This window comes from Halichoeres trimaculatus, unplaced genomic scaffold (assembly GCF_033239565.1).
Source record: "Halichoeres trimaculatus isolate MK-OKI-2021-1 unplaced genomic scaffold, fHalTri1.1 fHalTri1_scaffold_17, whole genome shotgun sequence".
Classification (NCBI taxonomy): Eukaryota; Metazoa; Chordata; class Actinopteri; order Labriformes; family Labridae; genus Halichoeres; species Halichoeres trimaculatus.
The window spans coordinates 2,508,409-2,528,594 of NW_027437195.1; the positions used below are offsets into that span (position 1 = coordinate 2,508,409).

General features: G+C 43.2%; 1 protein-coding gene across 1 annotated transcript in view; it reads left to right on the forward strand.

The window, feature by feature from the left end:
- The window catches only part of dicer1 (dicer 1, ribonuclease type III), a 30,640-nt gene extending 14,184 nt beyond the window's left edge, over positions 1-16,456 (forward strand). The window contains exons 20-29 of the mRNA XM_074691449.1: positions 19-124; positions 436-611; positions 827-1,568; positions 2,061-2,213; positions 5,744-6,382; positions 6,898-7,150; positions 8,594-8,862; positions 11,474-11,636; positions 12,065-12,140; positions 13,678-16,456. Coding sequence (XP_074547550.1) covers positions 19-124; positions 436-611; positions 827-1,568; positions 2,061-2,213; positions 5,744-6,382; positions 6,898-7,150; positions 8,594-8,862; positions 11,474-11,636; positions 12,065-12,140; positions 13,678-13,843 — 2,743 coding nt within the window. The 3' untranslated portion in view covers positions 13,844-16,456. The remainder of the gene's footprint in view (positions 1-18; positions 125-435; positions 612-826; positions 1,569-2,060; positions 2,214-5,743; positions 6,383-6,897; positions 7,151-8,593; positions 8,863-11,473; positions 11,637-12,064; positions 12,141-13,677) is intronic.
- The last annotated feature ends 3,730 nt before the right edge of the window (positions 16,457-20,186 follow it).

Here is a 20,186-nt window from a genome sequence, read left to right on the forward strand (position 1 = left end):
GATTTTCATCTCTTGTAGACTGAACCTTTTGACTCCTCGGCACCTGAACCAGAAGGGTAAAGCCCTGCCGCTCAGCAGTGCAGAGAAGAGGAAGGCCAAGTGGGAGAGTCTCCAGAACAAACAGGTAACACCTGCTCCTGTCGTCATCCCCAGAGTCAAAATAACACGTTTTTTTTTCAGCAGCAGATGGTAAACAGGCTTTCTAACCCTACGTGTTCACACTCTGCGTGTTCTGTAGTTCAGTGTCTTGGCAAAGAGTCACTTCACTGTGACTGCCGCTGAGCCACAGCCTTTCCAGTCATATTGAATTCCTGCTTTGCTGATTTTCCACGCTCCTGTGGGACTTTTAACCTCACCACAGACATAAGCCATACAGCTTGATACTTGTCCTGTACCAGGATAGTCCTGCTCTGACGGTGTGATGTGGTTTTTCAGATCCTGGTTCCTGAGCTGTGTGCCATCCACCCGATCCCGGCCTCCCTGTGGAGGAAAGCTGTGTGTCTGCCCAGCATCCTGTACCGCCTCCACTGCCTCCTGACAGCAGAGGAGCTCAGAGCTCAGACGGCCAGTGAAGCTGGGGTTGGAGCCCAGACCCTCCCCCCTGATTTCAGGTCAAGAAGTTTTACACTTATGTCATACATAATAAATAAATAAATTACATTCTATTTTAATCTATTATGTGAAGTTATTTAATGTTGCAGGCATGTGGGGCATGATAGAAATATCAAACGTTTGCTGCTGTGATGATGACAGTGTGTTAAACCCTCCCCACACTGCTCTTTAACATCATAACCTGAGGCTGGCTTGTTTTTGTCTTTTGATGCAGGTATCCAAACCTGGACTTTGGCTGGAAGAGATCCATCGACAGCAAAACCTTCATCACCTGTCCCGAGTCCTGCGGCGAGGATGGTGAGGGTCACTGTACACACCAAGAGACTGTAACCCCTGACCCTGACTCCCTCAAACATCCCAGCAGCCACCACTCTTCCCCCTTGAAGCCTGGAGAGGCCCCCTGCACGAGGAACCTAACCAACGGCACTGCCCCCGTCGCCACCTGTGACGACGACGGCCACCAACACGAGCACCTTCACCAACATGACAATTGCCAACGCTCGCAGCCCGACCCCCTGGAGCTGCAGAGCCCTGAATCAATACAAACCACTACCTCAGTTTCTGTGCAGCCCTCTCCCAGCGAGAAGAAGCCCAGCTCCAGTCCTCCACAGCCCAGCGATGAATGTACAGCAGGGAGGACCTCAGACCACAAAAATCTAGCTACCTCAGTCTGCAGCCGGGCAGCCACGGGTCCCCACGCTCACACAGCACCTTCCCCTGACCTCCCCACTGCCCCCCAGCACAGAGCCGAGGCAGGGGACTCCCCTAAAAGCCTGGGGCCAAACCCGGGCCTCATCCTGCAGGCCCTGACCCTATCCAACGCCAGTGACGGCTTCAACCTGGAGAGGCTGGAAATGCTCGGAGACTCTTTCCTCAAACACGCCATCACCACCTACCTGTTCTGCACCTACCCCGACGCTCACGAGGGACGACTCAGCTACATGCGCAGCAAGAAGGTGAGGCAGCCTGGCACTGTGATAGATTATCTCTTCCATCTCTGAAAAGTGTTGCAACAGAGAGTAAAGATTTTACCCTTAAACTTTTGTCTTTTCTTTTTCATGAGCTAAAGTCAAACACGGTCCATGTGACTTAGGAGTGAGTCGTAAATCATTTCTCTATAAATAAGTGAACAGGATCTGGACCAGTTCAGTTTGTCTATCAGCTGTTGTTGGCGTGCTTGTATGAAACCTGTGTACACTCAGCTTTAATTGGGAGCGAATCAGATGTGATGCTGTCAGATTGTTGTTCCTGTAAAGCCCTCTGACATTAATGTTTTCAAAAAAAGGATGAAACTCAAAGACACAGCCATGTTTCATTTAAAACTACTCAAACAAGCAGAAAGCGTTTGTCCCTGAAGCCTGAAGCAGTAAATGTGACATCTCCAGACTGAAGCTGCTCTGTTAGATTGTCGTCACATTTCAGGTAATTGTTTCTTTGTCCTCATTCAGGTGAGCAACTGTAACCTGTACCGCCTGGGGAAGAAGAAGGGTCTCCCCAGCAGGATGGTGGTGTCCATCTTTGACCCCCCTGTGAACTGGCTGCCTCCTGGATACGTGGTCAACCAGGACAAGAGCAGCACAGACAAACTGGACTCTGAGGAGGTCAGTTACTGGATGTCACCTGTGTGATTGTGTGTTTATCTGCAAACTTATGTGCTGGGTCCCTTTCCTTCAAAAAAAAAACAAAATGACCCTGTGAGGTTTCAGACTCTGGTTGTTCCATAGTTCAAGGTTTTGTTTTTGTCCGTTTGCTGTAGGTGTAGTGTCAGTGTAAGGTCACAAGAGGGCAGACTAACACCTTGCGTAGCAGCCACATTGTCATGGTGTTTGGCTTTTATGTCTCCTAGTCAGTGACTCTGTTCTGAGCTACTTCATAGAATATCTGAATGTGATAATGAAAGTAAAAAATTGTGTAATTTACTGGCTCAAATGTGTTTGTAGCATTTATACAAGAAGAGGAGGTACATTTACATCAACTTTGTATTTTTGTTTACAGTTCTAACGCCTCTGAAGGTGTGGGAGGCGAGGTGGAGTGTGATTTAAATTCTGATTGTAGATTTGCTGGTAATAGTTTGGTTCCTTTCTATCTTTTTTATCATGCATCACTGCAGCTTTTTGTCCTTGAAGGCCACCGTTTCTTTACAAACAGGAGAATTGAGCAGAGGAGCATTTCAGCCTAGAACCAGTTGCTAGATGTTGCTGAATACTTTCATTACTACACACAGAGTGCCTTTTTGAGATCTTTTTTTTTCTTCTTTTTTTTTAAATTGAAAATGACTTTTTTAAGTCTTCTGTTAGAGGTGTCCCAGTCCGATATTGATATTGGATATCGGTCCGATATCAGCAAAAAAACAAGTATCGGTATCGTACCGGAATGCATCGAAAATCTCTGATAAAAGCAGTCCATTCCAGACTCCACTCCTGCTGTTTTTATTTGATTTTTTTAAGGTTATTTTCTGGGTCTTCTAAATTATTCTTTATTTCATTCAACTACTAGTATTTTTTATGTTTAATGTTAACATTTCTCTTACCCATTGGTTAATAATAAATGGGTCAGTTTTTTCTCATACCTACTGTTGCCGATTACTGTTCTTTGTTTGAATAATATCACTTAATCAAGCTTTTTCTAAAGTGACAGACATACTACAAAATAAGTAATAAGAGTATGCATGTTTAATGCTGATATCAGATCGGATTAATATCGGTATCGGCCAATACTCAATGCTGCAGTATCTGTATCGTATCGGAAGTGAAAATGTAATATCGGGACATCCCTATCTTCTGTTAATCATTTCAGTTTAAAAAAGCTTTTTTGAGGGTTTATTCCAGCAAGTAGACAGCAGCCAGGTTTACATTCAGACCTTTTTTTATTCTGATTAAAGATCTCAGGTTTAGCTGTTTCCATGTGATGTGATCTATTCTGGTCTGGTGTTTACATGTGCTACAACATTTAATCAGAGCAGCAGTTTTGCAAACGTGTGACATGCTCAAATCTCTGAAAGCATCATATAACTATCAAAGATGGAGGTCTATCGTCTGTTTAGCACAGCATCTCTGATTGTTTTTACATCACCACAAAGCCGTGCATGAAGGTCTGCAGCCAGTGTTGCCAACTCCTCAGTAAGAAAAGTCACTTTTGTCTGTCAAGAAGTTAAAAGTGGCTTAATGATGCCATCACCTATTTTGCATGATAAGCCATTTGCATGCAATTGTCACAGATGCTGTAGGAGGGAGGGATAACATCATAACATATTGTTTTTATTTTAAAGTCAAAATATTAACCCTCCTCCTTTTCCGGGCTTGGACCCGTCAAAGTGACCCAAAAGAGACCCACACGGGGAGATGCTGCTGTGAGCGAGGAGGATTTCTCTGTCCCTGAGTGTTTTAGAATGTGGGGTGGCTGCTCAGCAGCCGCTGCTCGCTGACAAGAGATCAATAGTGATGTAACATTAGAGTCTCAGTTTGTAGCTAGTCACTTTTTTGAACAAAAATAAATAAACAAAAAAAAAAATCACAATATGTCACTAGAGGGGTCTGAAAAGTCCTCAAGTTGCCAGTGGGAACGATTTGTACTTGTATTGTGCATGTACATCAAGACCATGTTCAGACAGAACCCACCCTCACAACGTTCTGATTCACCGTTTACATGACAGGATTTTACTTTTTAATTGGTTTGGGGAAAGGATTTATATATCCAAATCTGCAACTTAATGAAATTTCCTGTCTTTTCAGCCTGTTAATTCTGATTGAAGTGTTTCTGTTCATCAAAACATAATTTTTAAAACATAACTTCAAACTTTAAAACTTTTAGACAACTTCAGACTGAAGCACATACTCAGACTGAAGAATCTTGAACAAGGCTTTGTTTTTATATGTCCCACAAAACTCAGATGAATAAAAATAGAAGTGAGAAAGAGGTCTGTTTTTGTTCAGTGTCTAATTGTACATTTTTTAACTCTGGTCCTCGTTTTTTTTTTTAAATCAAACTTATCAATCCTGCAAAAGTATATCAGTTTATGCACCTTTGACATTTTTTAAAATTAAGTCAACTTTATTAAAATATGTTAAATACTTTCATGCATAGTCAACAATGCTGGGGGGAAAGAACAGTCCGCCCTTCAGTAGAGTAGTGTTTCTCAACCCTGGTCCTGGGGACCCCCTGCCCTGCATGTTTTTTATGTTCCCGACTCCAACACACCTGATTCAAATGATCAGCTCGTCATCAAGCTCTGCTCAAGCTTGATAACGAGCTGATCATTTGAATCAGGTGTGCTGGAGTGGGGTAACATCTAAATCATGCAGGGCAGGGGTCCTCCAGGACCAGGATTGAGAAACACTGCGGTAGAGGACTGTAAACTAACTAATCAGAGCGCCCTCTGCTGGGTAAAATATGTGAGGATGCCAGCCTCACTTTAAGCCTTTATAGATGTCTTATATTAATTAGGTAGTCTCAGAAATGGTAGACATGATAGAATGGTCTTGACCTGCAGACCAGTCTTCCCTTCAGGCTGAGAAAGAAGCAGTAGAGAATCAGATTATTTTTGCAGTTGTTTTGGTTGAGATTTGTGTTTATGTTTAGACTTGGCGCAGACCACAGACTGATGTTTCTTTAACTGTGATTTTCGTGGATTATGATTGATTTTCATTGCCTTTGTTTCTGCAAACAAGTAAGCATGTATTCACAGCTTTTGTTTTACAACTTCATTTTTTATTACAAGAATCATTTTTCTAAACCACAACTAAAGAGCCAATCGTGTGTGTGTGTGTGTGTGTGTGTGTGTGTGTGTGTGTGTGTGTGTGTGTGTGTGTGTGTGTGTGTGTGTGTGTGTGTGTGTGTGTGTGTGTGTGTGTGTGTGTGTGTGTGTGTGTGTGTGTTTGTTTGTGTGTGTGTGTGTGTGTTTGTGTGTGTGTGTGGAGACGCAGCCAAACCAAAGCCATGACTCAAAGAAAATGAAGTCTGCTGGATATTTACTCATCTTATAAACCACACACCAGAAAACTCATTTTGGAAATCCTACATCATTTTAATTTAGACATTTAAATAGCTGAAAATTGCTGGTCAATCCTCAGTCACCCTGATTTATCCACTGTGTCTCCTTTTCTCAAACTCTGCTCTGGTGTGTCCGCGTCAGGCCAAAGAGGACATTCTTGCCAACGGACGCTCCGGAAACGACTTTGATGAGGAAGACGAGGAGGAGGGTGAGGAGATGGACGATGAAGCTGAGCTGATGCTGAAGGATGAGCCAAAGGACGAGGTGAACATGGAGGACGACCTGGAGTACTATAAGGAGCACATCAAGTTCATCGACAACATGCTGCTGGGATCCGGTGCCTTTGGTAAGAAGATCTCTCTGAGCGGCTTCCCTCCCCCCCTCACCCCAGCCTCGGCCTCCTCCCCGGCCATGGAGTCTCCGTACGACTGGAAGGCCCCAAAGAAGCCCCTCCACCCAACCACAGCCCACTTCCCCTCCGAAGCGGCGCCCAGCGGACCCGCTACCGAGGAGTTTGACTACAGCTCGTGGGATGCCATGTGTTACCTGGATCCCAGTAAAGCTGGGGAGGAGGACGACTTCGTGGTCGGTTTCTGGAATCCGTCCGAGGAGAACTGCGGCGCCGAGCTTGGTAAGCAGTCCATCTCGTACGACCTGCACACTGAGCAGTGCATCGCAGACAAGAGCATCGCTGACTGTGTGGAGGCGCTGCTGGGCTGCTACCTGACCAGCTGTGGAGAGAGAGCTGCCCAGATGTTCCTCTGCTCACTGGGCCTCAAGGTGAGTCTGCACCGCCACGTTCGCTGCATGGTTCACAGAGTCAGGAACAGGGTGTACTGAATGCCAGTGTGTATGATGTACACATGATGTACACATGATGGGCTGTGTGCACAGTGACTCAGCTCTGTCAGAAAAGACCCAGAATATTTGAGCGCTACATTTGCCTCCTTTACTCGATAAAGGTTTCTACTCACGGTGCTTTAAGAAGAAACCAGATTCTTTATCTTGTCTCAATGTTGGGTCTTTGTTAATAATGATCAATACGATTGATTAATTAGTCAATGAAGAAGTCAAAGCTAAGGTTTGACTCTTAAAGGTGAAGAAAAGGGAACATGTACATGAAGTTGTCATCTCTCTTTGCTCCTCTCTTTGAGAAAGGATCTGCAGCTGAGGCTTTCACCGTGCTTGTCTCAACCATTAAGCAGGACCACAGGCTGTCCCAGTGGTCTGTGTTATCCCTGTTATAGAATAAGCAGAGGTCTGTCAAGGTGGTGAGGTGTTTTTCCTGACTGCAGGTGCTGCCGTTGGAGAGAGGAGCCCTGACAGGAGCAGGGGGGCAGGACCGTCACACAGCCAACGACTTGTGTTACGGCTGGCTGAAGATCCCGCCCCGCTGCATGCTGGACCATCCGGACGCAGAGCGGACCCTCAACCACCTCATCTCTGGCTTTGAGAACTTTGAAAAAAAGATCAACTACACCTTTCAGAACAAGGCTTACCTGCTGCAGGCCTTCACCCACGCTTCCTACCATTACAACACCATCACAGGTCAGTCTGAAGAAACTCCATCAGTGCTTATCAGGGACCAAAGGAACACAGATGGTCCAGGAAGTCTCTTAACTTCACACAGGCAGCCTGCTGAGCCCTGCATTAGGGTCACACAGTGTATCATACATGGACGTAGTCTTGGTGGTGTTAGACTCTGAAGAGGAAAATCACCTTCTCTTCCATTCCCTCACAGTCACAAGGATGCGTTTAGGTACCTAAACATGGTACCGTTTGATTTTACATGAATCAGTCCTCCATGCTTCAGACAGAATTCTGTTGGTGCCAATAAAAGTTCCTATGTTGGTACCCATCCCCAACAGTAGATGGAAATAACAGACTGAACTGGTGCTAGTTCCAGTGTCAGTGTCAGCACTGGTTCTTTGTGTTTCCACTGTCAAAGCTCCTGCTCCAGTTGTTTAAAACAGGTGCCAAGCAAGCACCAACTCTTTGCTGGGCCAGAGCTAAGCGCTAACTATGTCAGGATCCAGGGGCGGGGCTACAGTGACGATCAGCTTGAAAAACAGTCATTCTATAAAAGGAAAGCTGCTGAGTGAGTTATCTGTTGTCATGTTGGAGTTTCCTCATTCAAAACTTAAACTGAAGTTAAAACTGGAGCAGCAATGTCTTGTGTTTTACAGAAACAAGCTGTACTTTATCCTGTAAACATGACAGTATTTCATTTCATGTTTGTGTGTTCACATTTTTCCTCTGCCCTCTATCACATGTGGCAGAGTTCTGCCCCGGTGTGTTCACACACACAAACAAACGAGCGCACTCTTTGTAGCAGATAGTCGGGAAAAGAAATGTAAAACAAACCTCTCCCTGTATTAAATCACTCCCAGCGCCAACTATGTTGCCATCTTCTGCCCCAAGTGTCTGCGGCCAACATCGCCTCCCTCTGGGACGGCCACGTATACAGTAACATGCTGACGTTATACAATGATGCAGTGACGTGGCTCTCACTTGGCTCCCTGCTGGTGGAAAACCAAACCAGTTCCTAGGAAGAACATGATTAGAACAAACTAAGCACTAGCATAAACAATCACTGGTGGGAAGAGGGTAAAAGTGTCCCTTTGTTCCTTTCCATTGTAACTTGCTAAATGCTGCAGAGCTCTGTACTCATGGTGGGTCAAGATGAGATCAGACTCCTTACTTTGTCTTTATGTTGGGTTTCTGCTAACAAAGTTTTATTGACATTAATGGGTCTAGACCTGCTGTGTTTTTTTGGAAAGGGTCCTGAGATAATGTTTTTATGATTTGGCGGTGTAAATAAAGATTGATTAATTGAATCATCTGAATCATCACAGAGCCAGGACTTTATAAAACATGAAGTAGTATATTACTTTTCCAAAACACATCAATGGTTAGTGCATGAACGTGCTCTGCAGATTTTAACTGTTTTTATCAGCATAGAGTGTGTGACGTCTGTTTTTTTTTCCTCAGATTGTTACCAGCGGCTGGAGTTCCTCGGTGATGCAATTCTAGACTACCTCATAACAAAGCACCTTTATGAAGACCCACGGCAGCACTCTCCTGGTGTGCTGACAGACCTGCGCTCCGCTCTCGTCAACAACACCATCTTTGCCTCTCTGGCCGTTAAGTACGACTACCACAAGTACTTCAAGGCGATCTCGCCCGAGCTGTTCCACGTCATCGACGACTTTGTTCAGTTTCAGCTGGAGAAAAACGAGATGCAAGGCATGGACTCTGAGGTGAGTCCTGTTTGTACCAGAAACACAGCAGGATCTGGACTGGACAACAAAACCCTGCAGGAAGAAACCTAATCTCTGCTGTTGTAGACTTTTCCCTCCAAAATAAAGTCAGCATTCAGACAGACCTGCCTGGGTAACAAGGCTGTCAGCTCCTATGAATCTGTTTCATATTCCAAAGATTTCAGGACTGAGCAGAAAATGCAGTTGGATTTAATTTGCCTGGAAATGGCTATCTTGGCACCAGATCTCCTCTCATTCTGCTGCAGAGGTACTTGCAGCCTTAGGCACAACAGGCGCACACAAGCATCCAAAAAAAAGAGCAAAAATAAAACAGCTGAAAAAAAAATACAGAAAATGTTGAGGAGTAATCTGGTACTGCTTCACTGTATCCCATTAGAGGAACAATAACACAATGAAGCAGACTGTTACATGTCTGTCAGTGAATCACCAGAGTCAACATGTTGGACTGTACTTAAAGGGAACCCTGAGTGTAAGTACTTGTTGGTGATAACCTATGTTTAACAGCTACAAAGTAGCCAAAAACACAAACAGATTACAGATTAAAAGCAGCACAAACAAGAACAATACTAAGATACATATGAACAAAGAACCAGCGCAAATATAACATAAAATGAGATAGGATAAAATAAATTTGAATTTAAATAATATTTTTCCAGATGTCCGTTCAACCTTGATTAAAAGCCAGGGAGAAGAGGTGAGTCTTAAGAGAAGGTTTAATAACCTCAATGGACCCGCAGAGCTGATAAACAAGTGCAGGCTGTCACAGAGCCAGGGGGAGCTGACACAAAGGCTCTCAAACACTGATCCAGTATATGAGTGTCTAACAAGAGCAAGGCTGGAGCCACATGTTTTCAGTACAAAACTCCATTTGAGCACTCCCAGTTTGCCCAAAACTTATTAGCTATTATTAGCAGCTCACAGCCACATATCCTCCACACTAAACACCCTACATGTAAATGAACTATGCTGCTCATCCAATGAAGATTCTGGTCCTCATAAGCTGATGAATCCCACTGCAACTGCTGTTAACATCCAGCCACCATGCTTTAGCCCCGCTGTGGAAAGAAAAATGGATCTGGTTCAGTTACAGATTTGTCCGCTGTCTGTTGTCCTTTGTTGTCAGTGTCCCTCCATCAGCTAAAGTTATGTCTTCACTGGTGTGAGCTGGATTGTTCTGAGCATGCTCAGCTCTTATTGCCACCATTTGACATCATTACCCAGAATGCATTGCTACTAAACAACAATGGCAGCCTGTGAGCAAAATTAATTTACTGAAATTCATAAAAACAAAATGGTCTGTAGCATTTTTAGATAGAGATTTGAATGTGATACAAATGTTTATCAAACAAGGCCCACTTGTCATTGAAATCAGGGTTCCCTTTAAACAGGTTTCTGAGCTGCTTTGCTTCTTTGTGATGCTCAAATACAAGGCCATGCGTTTAAACTGAGCCACATCTTCAGCAAGTATCATGATGCATGCTAACCAGCAGATCGAGCAACTTTCTGCACAGGGTGTGGATGCCTTCCTCAGTTCTTTGCTTTGTAGTTTTTCATATATTTATGTGACTTTTTTTTTTCTAACATGGATCAAACATTTCTACGACTGAAGAAAAGCTTTTCAACGTGATTGCTCCTCACTAATGAGCTCTTTTTTCCTAGAGCTGTCCCTGAAGCTCCAAACATTCCTCTCATAAGCATAGAATAGAATAGAATAGAATAGAAAATACTTTATTTATCCCCGAGGGGAAATTCAGGAGTCACAGCAGCATGTAAGAAAACAAAAGTAAGAAAGAGTATAGAAAGTGCAAAAAGGTCCATAAGAAATTAGATGACGACATCCCGTCCACCACTGGTCCACCACTCTCCAGCCCAGCCAGTCTCCACCTCCACAGGGTCCAGGACTGAGCCTCCCCAGCAGTCTGTTCAGTCTCTGTCTCCTGGATCCTGTCTGCCCACAGCAGGCAAGCTCCTCCAATGTGGGGCCGGCGTCCGATGTCAGCTCCGTCAGGCACGTCCGCGAACAGCACGATGCCGCTGGGTTAGCACAGCTAGCTCGTCCATCCCCCGGAGATAGATCCCACGTTCCCAACAACGATGGATGGAAGGACAGGTCCACGTCGTCACCTCCCAGCTCACATCCGAGAACCAGCACGTCGTCCTCACCTCCTCCTCCTCAGCTCAAGGGAAATCATCAAGCCCTACTCTAGTTAGCATTGACATGCTACAGGCTGCTAACAGCTAATTTTGCATGTAAACAATGCAGCCATGGTTACATGTAGGATCTCCAGACAAACACAGGAGAAAAGTAGTAAAAAAAATATCGCCGAAGCCACAAAAAGTTTGGTGTCCGCGACCGACAATGAACCATACAAAGTGATGATCCACTCCAAATACAAAGATTACGAAAAAGAGACAAAAAAATTACAAGAAACGGACAAAGACGAGAGAGCTGCTGCAACAGGCAGCTACTTGGGTAGCGCCTAGCAACGGAGATGCATGAGATATGAGATATGTTGTTTAAGCATGTTGTTGTTGTTCTGTTTGTGCGTTTTCTTCATCAGCTCACAACTTTGTGTGTTTTTTCTTGTAGCTGCGTCGTTCTGAAGAAGACGAGGAGAAGGAGGAGGACATCGAGGTCCCAAAGGCCATGGGGGACATCTTTGAGTCTCTAGCTGGAGCCATTTACATGGACAGCAGGATGTCTCTGGAGACGGTGTGGCAGGTGTATTATCCAATGATGAGGCCGCTCATAGGTGAGGAGGGGGTCACATTTTTGTATTTGTTTTCATGATTACTGAGTTTTTAGAGGAATGCAAGTTATTGTTAATGGATAACCACACTGAGTCGACATCTTTAAAGAGGGGGAATTGTTTCTTTTTTTAGTCAATCTTCACATGACTCAGCTCATAAACATCCCTACTTTTCTCACCCTGGTGTTTTAGAAAACCCTTATTACAGCCTCTGTCTGAAACACTTTTTTTGGCTACTGTCTCTTTAAAACTCCCCTTATGTATCTGTTTGAAAATCTGCACACATCAAATCTGAACATCCAGTGTTGTTACTTTATATCCATGTTCAGAATATGCAACAGCAGGGTCCACACCCTTTAAGAAATGAAAAGTGTTCATGTATGGTTAAGCTACCACCTTCAGTTAATCCTCCATCCTTTCACCACCTGCAGAGAAATTTTCTGCCAATGTGCCGCGCTCCCCGGTGAGGGAACTGCTCGAGATGGAACCAGAAACTGCCAAGTTCAGGTACGACATCTACACTTCTGCTTTCTTCTTTTGTCACTGGGTATAAGCAAATGTTAATTTTTCACTGTAAATGCTCAGATCTTTGGTCAGACTGATCATAAAGGGCTGAATGAGGAAGTGATCTTCATCGGTGTAGTGATGTTGGCAGCACATGCAGCCTTTTCCAGCCCTATTATCTGTTTATAGACACAGAAGACGCTGAATTTTGTGTCGCTTTTGAAGTAATGATTGTTTTAATATAGATGCAACAGGTTTTAAAAATACTGACTTTAAATGGTTAAGAAATTAAGCAGGGTACACTGTTTTTACAGATTTAATGTGATGAACTCCCAGACTGTTGCTGAAAATAAAGAGAAGAATCTTAATGCAAGCATGTCATGTTAATTTATAGACAGCAGTTGTCACCGTGTCATCGTGTCTCTTCGTCCTGGCAGACTACCTGCGTTTGTTTATATCTGGCACGCCGCGCGCGGACTGATACACTAAGCGGCGAGTGTCTCGTAGCCAGCTGTGGCTCTGCAGCGGAGGTAGCGCCGTTTTACTACACGATGAGAACTAGAGCCTTATTCAGCGGTGTTTTTGTGTGAAAGTAACGCGCTGAAAATTCTCTAAATAAAGTGTGCATGCTGACTGATATCAGATTTTTTCAGTGGGAGTCCGTTTATTTGTGTTTTTGGTCAAGTAAAATATGGCCCCGTCTGAGTGCAGAGGAAACCAGCAGAGGAGCAGGGAGGGGGTGTTTGGTGCGAGCGCTCTGGGCTTCTGCTGCACAAAATCACTGCTGTAGGGGTAATTTCTGCCCTAAACCTTGTGATAGAACCCAACTTGTTCCATCCCAGAGTATCACTTTAAGTCTGGTTTCGGGGACCTCCAATAGCAGTTGGTCAGAAGACCTTAGGGCTCTGGTTGGGGAGTAGCGATGCAGGACTTCGGACAGGTACAGAGGAGCAAATCCATGCGAAGCGGACTGCAGAGGGACGCTAAAACTGGTGTAATGTGGTCGCACTTTTCCTTGCAAGAAGAAAATTGAGCAGCAGCGTTCTGATTGAGCTGAAGGCGGTTAATGGATGACTTATCCATGTCAATGTATAAAGAGTTACAATAGTCCAATCTACATGGAATAAAGACATGGATAGTCTTTTCGAGATCTGCCTGTGAGAAGTAGGCCTTGGTCTTAGCTAAGAGACGGAATTAGAAAAAGCTTGCTTTCACAACAGCACTGATCTGCTTATCAAAATGAAAATGGTTATCAAAGATGACACCAAGGTTCCTAACATTAGACTGAATGTCGAAAGCAGCTTAATTAAGAAAGAGGTCAGAATTTTCTGTCATTTCAATCAAATTTAACTGTAAAAAGATTTTTACAGTTAAAAAACCTCTAAAAGTAAGAGATGACAAGCCAAACCGTCTTTTAAACAAATATCTTTTCCTCGTGCCGTAGGACTTCTTTCAGGAAGTAACATCCAGTGTGACCGTGTTAAGGACTAAAAGCTCTCCATGTCTGCCCATTTTTAACACTCTAACCCTTTCTTTGCAGCCCTGCAGAGAGGACGTATGACGGGAAGGTTCGGGTGACGGTGGAGGTTGTGGGTAAGGGCAAGTTCAAAGGAGTTGGCCGCAGCTACCGGATCGCCAAGTCAGCGGCAGCGCGTCGAGCTCTGCGCAGCCTCAAAGCCAATCAACCTCAGGTCCAAAACAACTGAGCTCAGCATTAGCACCTAAGCTATCAACGCTAACGGAGAGGGCGCAACGTCGGCTTCCCAAACAGCGCGATGCTAGCCGGGGAACAGTGCGTGGAGACGCAGCAGAGGAAGAAGCAGACTGATCTCACAACAGATTTCACATCGGATCATTTACCTTTTCTCTTTTTTACCCCTTTTTTTTTGCGCAAACACAATCTTTACTTTCCCTCTCTGCTTTGTGTAATCACATGAGTGCTTTATTAACGTTTAGCAAAGTGTTAAAAAGAAAAAAAAGGTCAGGTCGCAATGTCTACTCCTCACTGTTTGATTTCTTTGTTAACCTCCGTGTCAGTGAGACGAGGCTTATGCTTATTGTGTAGTTGTAGATTGTACATAGTTCAATCAAAGGTGTAAATCAAAGTATGTAGGAAGAAAAAAAAACAAAAAACGCTAAACTCCTCAGCCTGTGCACTAGTGCCAGTCAGTTTTAAAGCGGTTTGATGAACGCTAACGGCAGACGTGGCTAACAGATACCACTGGAGCAGACAAACCTGGTGGCACCTCTGTCTGAATCTGTCTTGAAAAGGTATTCTTAATCATTTTTGCACTTGTTCCATTAGGGTCTGTTACTTTGAGAATTGTGTGGTCACATTGACACCAAAATCATTTACGTAGCAAAGTATATAAATATATATGAAAATAATAAAATACAATGATATTCTCGGCCCTCGGAGCCGAGGCTCACCCTCATGTCCTGCAGAGAGGAGAGGAATTTCAACATTCCCAGTTACTGTAATTTAAAGTAGTTTTTAACCGCACTTGGGGTTGCATGTTCTTGTAGCTTATGTGTAAACCATGACAACTGGATGGCTTCTTTAAATGTTTAAATCTATGGACATCCTATCTACAGAGTGTGTGAAAGCCACATTAGATGTTTATGGCATTATCTCCATGATTTGGTTTAACGTGTTTTGATACAAAGAGTGAATGGAAGTCAAATCTTGCGCACTAAAATGTCTTTCAGCCGAATGGATCATCCAGTTTTGATAAATTAAAAAACAAAAAGAGAGAGACATATCACACGTTGGATATATGCTGCAGACTTTTCTACTAATTGGATACTCGACACAGAATCTTTTCAGATAAACAGTCTTTGTGAAAAAGGCCGATTCATTTCAACACACTAGTGTTCCTCACATCCCGATCCTACCAAAGCTGAAACAGATGTGACACTATGAGGTTGAAGTCGATTCCTCGGGATAAGGATACCAGCCTTTTTTTTTTTTTTTTGTGGTTTCTGTTCCGACAAATTTTGCTTCTCGCTAAATGTCTTTTTTTCTCATCAATAAGCCCTTTTTTCACGTGAATACCTCAGTTAATTGCATGCATTTTCTTGTCTTTATTTTTTTCTTTTTGTTTGGTGCTATGTTTTTGTATTAAGCTTGAATTTCTCATCTTTTTTGCACTGTAACTATAATACCTCTTTATTTGACCTTTTTTGTTTTAATTTTTGGAAATCTGTTTGATTTGGTTGTCCCGTTTGTCAGCCATCAAGCTGTAGGAGAGAGCCGCGTTGTCGTCTTTCCCCCCTCCCATACTTGAGGTTGACACTTTGGGGAAGAGTGGGGGCAGGGCAGGAAGTCTACTCTCTGCACATAAGCATAACTTTTATGTTTTCCCTCATTCATTAGCTCGAGTTTCATTAGTGGAGAATCTGCTCGTAGACTTCTGGGTTAGCTAACAGGACTGATGGATCAGGAGGGTCCATGCTCGTGGACGTCGTCAGACTGCACTCTTTGAAAACTCTCGTGATTTTTTAAAATTCAGTCTCCAGTGCGGGACTTTCAGCTCGGGCCCATTTTTGCATATTTCGGGGACATTAAAACAATCTCGTGTATCTTCAGGAAGATTGCTTCAGCCTGAAGCTCTTAAAATAGATGTTGTCGCTGCTCGTTTCTGTGCGACAGGCTCAGACTGTGACAGCATCACAGAACAGATCCCCACAGAGATGAATCTTTCTCTGGAAGATTAATAACTTCATTTTTCTGACCACAGACAGACGCTCCATCACTCGCTAAAACAAAGATCTTTGACTCCACAGGAGATGGGAGCTGCTGCTCAGTTTCTGTCCAAAGCACCTATCCTTCATGTGTTATCATGGGGCTTCAGTATGCTGGGTGTTACACCCACAGAGGCAGCAGCACACCATGTGTTTCCAAACACTGACATCTGAGCAAGTGTTGCTGTCTTATTTCACTACAAATGGTTTTATCAGACTAAACATGGCCATGTTCTGCTAAAGTCCATAAAAAGTGTCTCATATTAAAAGACAAAGATGACGCCTGTACAGACTGATATAATCTACCAATGGGAGAAGGAAAATGTTTTGTTTCTTGAATTAAGACATTTTATTTCAAGAAACTAAACCAAAGTACATTTTTTTCTGGATTTGTCATGTGAGTGTGGCTGATAAAGCTGTTTTTAACAGATATAAGATGGAAACACTGGCTCAGGTTCAGTGGAGTTAGGTGAAGTGTCTCTGGCCAGAAAAATAATTGTCCTCTTCACTGTGGTGTGATCAGATGCACTCGCCCCCAGTCGTTGTGTTTCAGCCGTTACAGACTGTGTCACTGCTGCAGCTCTTCTTTAACCTTTTCTACCTTCCGGCCATCGTCCCCTTAAAGTATGACAAAAAAAGGACCCAAGTTTTTAAAAACGCTCAGATCCATCTTCCTGAAGGAGACGTTTACCTCTGTGGTTCCCGGCAGGAATCAAAGTTTTGTAATCTCACTCACAGGCGCTTCTACCTCAGCGACGGTGCACTCAATCCGGTTACACAAACTGTAATCTCTCTTTACTGTGACAGACATATGCAGTATTTTCCTCTCATGGAGGGACACGAACCAGATCTGGTGCCTTCTTTTTGAGAAGTTCTTACAGAAAACGCTGGATTTAAAGCTCCTGTGAGGAGGGACGTTGTGCTGGTATCAGCGCCCCCCTGTGGACACAGTGGGAGGATTAGCCTGCACTCTCGCTGAGTCTTTAGTTTAGAAAAAACACAAGAAGCTGTTTCTGCGGCTGGGGGCAAATAAGAAAGCCAGTCTGTGTAACCTGTCACGCTTTAGTTTTTCTTATTATCTGAAAAGTCCTCACAGGAGCTTTAAAACCAGCAGATGAGTCTGTTTAAATTTGACTTTTTATGTGTATGACTGTCTGCAGATATCTGCTCCTTTCTGCCTGGCACCGCTTCTAAACCTACCTTTCAGTATGTGTGATTAAAAAAAAAAAAAACTCTATGAAGCCCGCCCAGACACTTTGTGGTCCAAACAAGAACCAGGACCTTCAACACGAGTTTCATGAAGCTCAAACACAGAAAAGTGCACATTTCCTCTACCCTCTGTGCTGGGATTGACCCTAGTCTTTGCCGCCACCTCCGCATGGAGCTACCACGTGAAGTATTCATTCCACGAGGTGTACGCTTCAGACGCCATCCTTCACCTCGGGTTCAATCACGTCAAAGAGTGCAGTGTGTGCGTCTCCATCTCCAGCACGTCTGACCCTCTGCGTCTGTAAATCCTAAAATCTGAGCTGTTTAGAATTTTCTCTAAGAGTCACACACCTCCCAACGCCTCAGTCTGTAGTACACACACACACACACACACGCTCACAGCCATTACAAGCTAACAACCTGTACGTCTCCAGGGGGGAGGGGGTTACTAACAAAGAATGTGAATCACTCATACAGTGCCACGCTCTCCGTCTGTGTCTAAAAATATGGATCATACAAACGCTCATCAGAACTCAGCAATGTTTTTTTTTTTTTTTCCAGGAGGGAGGTGTGTGTTTATATGTGTGTGTGCGCAGGAGGGAGGGAGGGTGGGTCCTTGGTTATTCAGAGCGGAGTTTGTCGTTTCGTTCCGGCAGATGTTTTTTTTTTTTTTCCTTTCTTTTTGTACATGTAGCACAATTGAGCATTGCACTTGGGCGCCATACTTTACCTCATGTCAGAGTGAGAAAGGGAGCGGGCGATGGAGGAAAAAAGTGTGTATATATGATGTTAAAGAGGACTAACTCGGGGTTGGGGCTCTGCTGCTGCCTCGAATGCTGGTTTTAACCGTAACAGGCTGTGACGAGGGGGCGGCGGGTGCTGTCAGCCTCAGCTTCACTCTGATAAAACTTCAATTTCCACCTCACACTCAGAATACTTCAAGGAGGTCTGTTCAACCAGCGTTTCATTCAGAGCTCTGTCAGTGAAAGTCAACCTCTCATAGCTCTGTATCAGAGCTTAAAGGAACAATCCACTCAAAAAAGGTACTGTTGGAAAACTGGACCCAGTCTGTAAACATGGCCTTTGTTTGTTAACTCAGAGTCTTTAACATATTCTGGATTTATCCTGAATTATTTTCACCAAAAGTTTCAGTTTCCTCCAGAGTTAAAGGGTAACTCCCAGGTTCAGTCAGGTTAGACACTCTTTCATGTGCACCATGTGGCGGCTGCAGGCTGGTGATCTACTCGAGCCATTCCAAAACTGTCTCTGCCTTTGAAGAATCCCCTTCAGAGAGTGAAGTTTGTGACTTGTTAGGAAATAGACCAATCAGTTTATAATTTATCAGCCTCTCTGATGAAACATCTGTGTCGTGGCACATTTTCCTGAATTTTTCCTGCTATTTAGACTCTACCTAAAGAAACACACCCTGAACAGAAATCAGCACACAGCCAGCGTGTTTTCCAGCAGTATCATTTGAAACGTGGATTCTTCCTCCCCCTCCTTCAGAGCGGTGTGATGAGCGTGAACAGAGATTGAACAAACAGTGAAATCTGGGGTCCGGCAGCATGGTGTTGTTGTGGTAGACCCAGCAGGGAGCCGTCTGACGGCAGCAGCAGAGCAGAGCTGGACGTGTGGAGTGATGGACTGATGTCAGTGTGGTGAATTATGGGCCATCACAACCTGCAGCAAGAGTTTAAGGGACATTTGGAAAGAAACTCCTCAATCATACTGTAATAGGAGCTGCAGTGGTTTGCGGTCTGCACCTTATGGATCACAGATACCTTTAATTTGTTTGTTTGGATTTTTTTCTTTTTCTTTTTTTATAATTGTAGCCCAGTATATCTACAATAAAGTAATGGTATGGTCATTCAGATCTGTGTGTGTGGCTTATTGAGAGGTTTAACCCTCAGGGGTAATCAGAGACATTGTGTCCTTTCAGGTCAGGTTTGGCTCCATTCTTGGTTGTTAACCCACAAAGAGTCATATCATGTTAGAGGGATTTTTTTTATCTAATTCAAATGTCAAACTTTTTATAAGGTCAACAGTTCACTGGAGGCATGTTCTCAACCCTATGAGGATATTAGAGGATATAAATGTCCTCGACCAAAAACTACTAATACTGCAGCAGGTAACTGAAAAAATGGTTTCCATGGTGACGCAAGCATGACATTTGGTACCGATGCCCTCTGAGGGTCACTGTTTGGAAAATAATATCCTTTATTTAACCAGGTAAGAAAACTCATTGAGATTTAAAACCTCTTTTTCAAGAGTGACCTGGCCAAGACAAGAAAGAAAGATGTTAGATACTCAAAAACTCAAGATTGCAGCCATTTTTCAAGATGGCCACCATTTCCATTGAATTTTTATTAGCCAATCTGGAAATACATCACTCCTCTGGAAAAAAAACAATAACCTATGAAAAATTAAAGATGGCAATAATTTTACGAGAAGGATGCAGTTTTTGTTAAATGATGTTTAGCATAAAACACAAAAACACTTTTTTGGTCCATACCTGGGTTTTGTAGATCACACTGGACATAAATGGGGGTCTGCAACCTTTAGTTTCATCTGAGCTATTTTGCCTCAGCTCACCTGGATTAAAGTCAATCAGGAGCCACAAAATCTACTTTATCTTCACAATAAAGTAAAGTAGTATTCATAGATAAATGATGATGATAAATGATTCTCTCAATGAGAATTCTTTTTTAATTTTTTAAAATGTACATGATAGCCAAGTTTTTTTTTTTTTTTTTACCTTTGATCAATTTGCAAATATTTAAAAAAACGAACAAAAAATCAAAAAATTAGCAAAAAACCAAAACTGCAATTTACTAAATTTGCGAAAACTTTGGACATTTCAAATATTTGTTAAAATTGAGAAAAAAGCAAAAAATTCAAAAAAAAAAAAAAAAAAAAAAAAAAAAGGTTTAAAATGGAATTGAGTAAGTGAAAAAAATTATAAAGGTTATGATTTTTAAGTTATTTTCCATTAATTACAACAGAAAAAAAGAAATCTGAAAATTGTAAACTTCAAAAATTTGAAAAGAAAAACAAAAACAAAAGTTTGAAAAAATAAAAATGAAAACATGCACAAAT